This window comes from Psammomys obesus, unplaced genomic scaffold, assembly GCF_907164565.1.
Source record: "Psammomys obesus unplaced genomic scaffold, mPsaObe1.curated_primary_1811, whole genome shotgun sequence".
NCBI lineage: Eukaryota > Metazoa > Chordata > Mammalia > Rodentia > Muridae > Psammomys > Psammomys obesus.
Genome location: NW_026585895.1, coordinates 48,917,993 through 48,921,707, shown reverse-complemented (window position 1 = coordinate 48,921,707; position 3,715 = coordinate 48,917,993). Strand labels below are relative to the sequence as shown.

The 3,715-nt window shown below is 49.6% G+C and overlaps 1 protein-coding gene across 2 annotated transcripts in view; it reads left to right on the top strand.

Annotated features, from left to right (window-relative positions):
- The window catches only part of Lamc3 (laminin subunit gamma 3), a 56,212-nt gene that overhangs the window by 50,319 nt on the left and 2,178 nt on the right, over window positions 1-3,715 (top strand). The window contains exons 27-28 of one of the 2 annotated variants that reach the window (XM_055600790.1): window positions 317-416; window positions 1,062-1,104. In XM_055600790.1, coding sequence (XP_055456765.1) covers window positions 317-416; window positions 1,062-1,078 — 117 coding nt within the window. In that variant the 3' untranslated portion in view covers window positions 1,079-1,104. Of the gene's footprint in view, window positions 1-316; window positions 417-1,061; window positions 1,105-3,715 lie in introns of those variants that run through there. The other variant, XM_055600789.1, reaches the window with a different exon arrangement.

Sequence of the window (3,715 nt, the reverse complement as noted above, 5' to 3'; positions counted from 1 at the left end):
CTGCCTCTGCCTCTGCCTCTGCCTCTGCCTCTGCCTCTGCCTCTGCCAAGTGTTGGGATTACAGGCATGAGCCACGGTGCCCTGCTTTCTTATAGCAACCAGGACCACATTCCAAGGATGGCACCACTCACCAAGCCTGGGCCCTCCCACATCAATCACTAATTAGGAAAATTTCTTACAGCCCAGTCTAATGGGGGCATCGTCTAGGTTAAGATTCCCACCTCTCAGATGACTTTAGCTTGTGTCAAGTTGACATAAAGCTAGCCAGCACACCCAGACACCCCAGGGAGCCACTAAGATGTTCTTTCCTGCCAAGGTGGCCTCTGGGCTGAGCACTGTGGAGCACCGGATCAGAGAGTCTAGAGTCTCCTTGGAAAAGGACACCAAGGTCCTGTCAGAGCTGCTGGCCAAGCTGGGTAAGGAGACCCCAAGGGGAGTCCCTGAGGGGCAGTCATAGAGTACACGTCTCCTTGTCCTAAAATCCATGGCTTCCACTTCTATCCTGTCACCTATCACCACAGGGTTTGTGTAGGGCAGGGTAGGTGTCTGGAACTGAATTCACTGCTTCCTCTAGTCTGGTGAGTCTGGTTTGGGTTGGAGGAGACAGAGAACCCCCTATGTTCCAGGACACTCTTGGGTTCCCCATAGGTGAGTTGTCAGTTAGAGAGTGGAAAGGATGATGGAAAAGCAAGGGGCACGTTGGTGATTAGGACTCGATTTGGAATTTGACCAACACGCATTCAAGGCTGGCATTCAAGGTCCCCCTGGGTGGGGGACTGTCACTAGGCCTCTGAGTTGGTTTCCCCACCTGTGAAGCAAGACTGAGAAAGTGCACAGGGAGAAGTCTGCAGACACTGGCTCACAGAACAGAAGGAAAATTCCAGAGGAAGCCCGGTGGGGTAGCTCATGCTCATAGGCCTAGCCCTTGGGAGGCTGAGGCGGAAGGATAGCCTCAAGTTCTAGGCCAGCCTTGGGTGCCTAGTGAGAGCATGTTTCAAGAAAGAATGTGGGCTGAAGAAATGGCTCAGCTGTTAAAACCCACCTGCTTCCTGCTCTTCCAGAGGACCAGCACCCATAGCATCCACATCGGCAGCTCAAAACACGGAGAGATCTGTCTCAAAAGCTCCAGGAGATCCAGTACCTTCTTCTGGCCTCTTCGGGCCCCCGCATACATTCACATAGTCATACATACACAAACATAGAAATAAAGAAATCTTTTTTTGTTTTTGCTTTTTGAGACTGGTCTCTCTGTGTAGCTAGCCCTGTCTGTCCTGGACTCACTCTGTAGACCAGGCTGGCCTGGAACTCTGCCTCCCGAGTGCTGGGATTAAAAGCATGCACCACCATTCGTATAAAAATAAATAAATAAATCTTAAAAAACAGAAAGAAAGAAGAGAATGAAAAGGAAATTCCAGGTAGGCTCTAGAAAAGAGCACATATTTGAATGGCTATCGCCTTTTGGATGAAGGGCTGGTACGCGTTCAGGCTTGGGGGTCCAGGACAATGGTCAGAGAAGTTGGGCTGGAATGAACGGCATCCATTTTTAAAAATGGTGGTAAGATATGCATAACACAAGGTGTAGTTTTCATGGACACGTTTAAGTACACATTTTCATGACTGGGTTAATCAGCTTTCCGTTAGTGTGACAAATGGCCTGAGATAATCCACTTCAAAGGAGGAGAGATTTAGGTGGGGAATGTAGCTCAGTGGTGGAGTGCCTATGCAGCAGGCACAAAGCCCTGGGTTCCGTCCTTCCCAAGCAAGACAGTCCAAGGCGACAAGGAGAGAAAAGGTTCCCATTGGCCCTTGGTTTGAGTCTTTGGCAGCCCTGCCCTTCCTGGTGACAGCACGCGGTTGGGGAGGCCTGGTCACCTGATGGCAGCCAGGAAGGAGCAGAAGTGCCAATATCCCCCTGGGTGCACATCCTCTAGCCCTAGCTTCCTCCCACCAGGCCCTACCTGTGAAAGAGTCCACCTCACGCCACAGGCCAGAGACCCCGAGCCCCAGTGCCTGGGCCTCTGTCCTTAAATATATTCACATTGTTGGTACCCCATCCCACCATCCATCTCCGGAATTTGCTTGTCTTTCCAAACGGAAGGGGCCCCTTAAGCAAGGGCTCTCTGTCACCTCTCCTGGTCACCGGCCTCCTTTCTATGGCTGTGACTTCTCTGGGAAACTTAATTAAGTAGACTGAGGGGGTGCTTTCTTTTTAAAAGTTAAGACCTATTTCTTTATTTGTGTGAGTGTGCACGCACATGCTTTATGGGTGTGTAAGCCTGTGTACTCATGTGGAGGCCAGAGGGAGACTTCGAGTGTCTTCTCTGTCTCTCTCCACATTATTTGTTTATTTTTACTTTTCTTTTTAAATATTTATGTGGTTGCTGGGAATTGAACTCAGGACCTTTGGAAGAGCAGCCAGTACTCTTAACCTCTGAGCCATCTATCTCTCCAGGCCCTATTTTCACTTTTGAGACAGGGTCTCATTATTTAGCTTAGGCTGGCCTGGACCTAATTGTGTAGACCAGGCTGGCCTGGATCTCACGGAGATTTTTCTGCCTCTGCTCAACTGAGTACTGGGATTGAAGCTGTGTGTCACCGTGCCAGGCTACTCATTTATTGTTAAGGCTTTTATTTATTTTTGGACAAGGTCTCATGTAGGTCAGGCTGGTCCCCAGCTCACAGAGGTCGGCCTGGCTCTGGCTTTCAGGTACTAGATTAAAAGCATGTACCACTGTGCCTAGCTTATATCTATTTTACACTACTCTTTTATTTGGTGTGTCTCTATGTGCACTTGCCATGGTATGCAGACGAGTATGTGCTCGAGCACACACACACACACACACACACACACACACACACACACATGCTTTCACTAAATCAATAAACATAAAGAACATTTAAAGAATGCAGTTCCTAAGCACTGCCACCTCAGGAAGTTAGGACTCCATCGGTGGGTAAATCCATTGATGATGTTAGGGTATCGATGGTTCAGTCTCCTTCAGCTGTGGACCAAGTTTTTAACCCATGAGCACTGTAGGAGGCACTTTGTATCCTTCTATCTGTAACTGCCTGACAGCCCTCCTCTGCCCCTTCTTGCCCTCTGACCTCATGTTCTTAGCCTGGGAAGTTCAAAAGGACCTGGAAGGATGAGAAGCCACTCGAGGCTGAGTCCTACCTGTCAACTCCCCAGTCACTTGAGCCCCATTTTTCTGCTGAATGTCACGCTTGATGACAAAGTGACAAAGGTACCTGGGATTCCATGCTACTGTCGCCACACCTCTCTCACACAGTTTTGTGATGTGGCGTCTGGTGTTTGGAGGGGACTCACTGAGGCCTTTGCAAACAAGATTACTGGCTCAGGAAATGGCTCAGGGGGTGAAGGCACCTGCCGCCAGGCTTGAGCATTTGTGTTCCAGCCCTCCGCCCCACCTGGTGGAGGGAGAGAATGGGTTCCCACAAGTTGTCTACAAGTTGTCCTCTGACTTCTACATGCTCCCCCCCCCCATAGGAAATAAATATGTATAAATAAAGTATTAGGAATAAAAATCCTGTCAGACAGTGGTGGCACACCTTTAATTCCAGTGCTCAGGAGGCAGAGGCAGGTGGATCTCTGTGAGTTCAAGGCCAGCCAGGCCTTCAAAGGGAGATCCACGACAGCTACACAGAGAAACACACACACACACACACACACACACACACACACACACACACACAC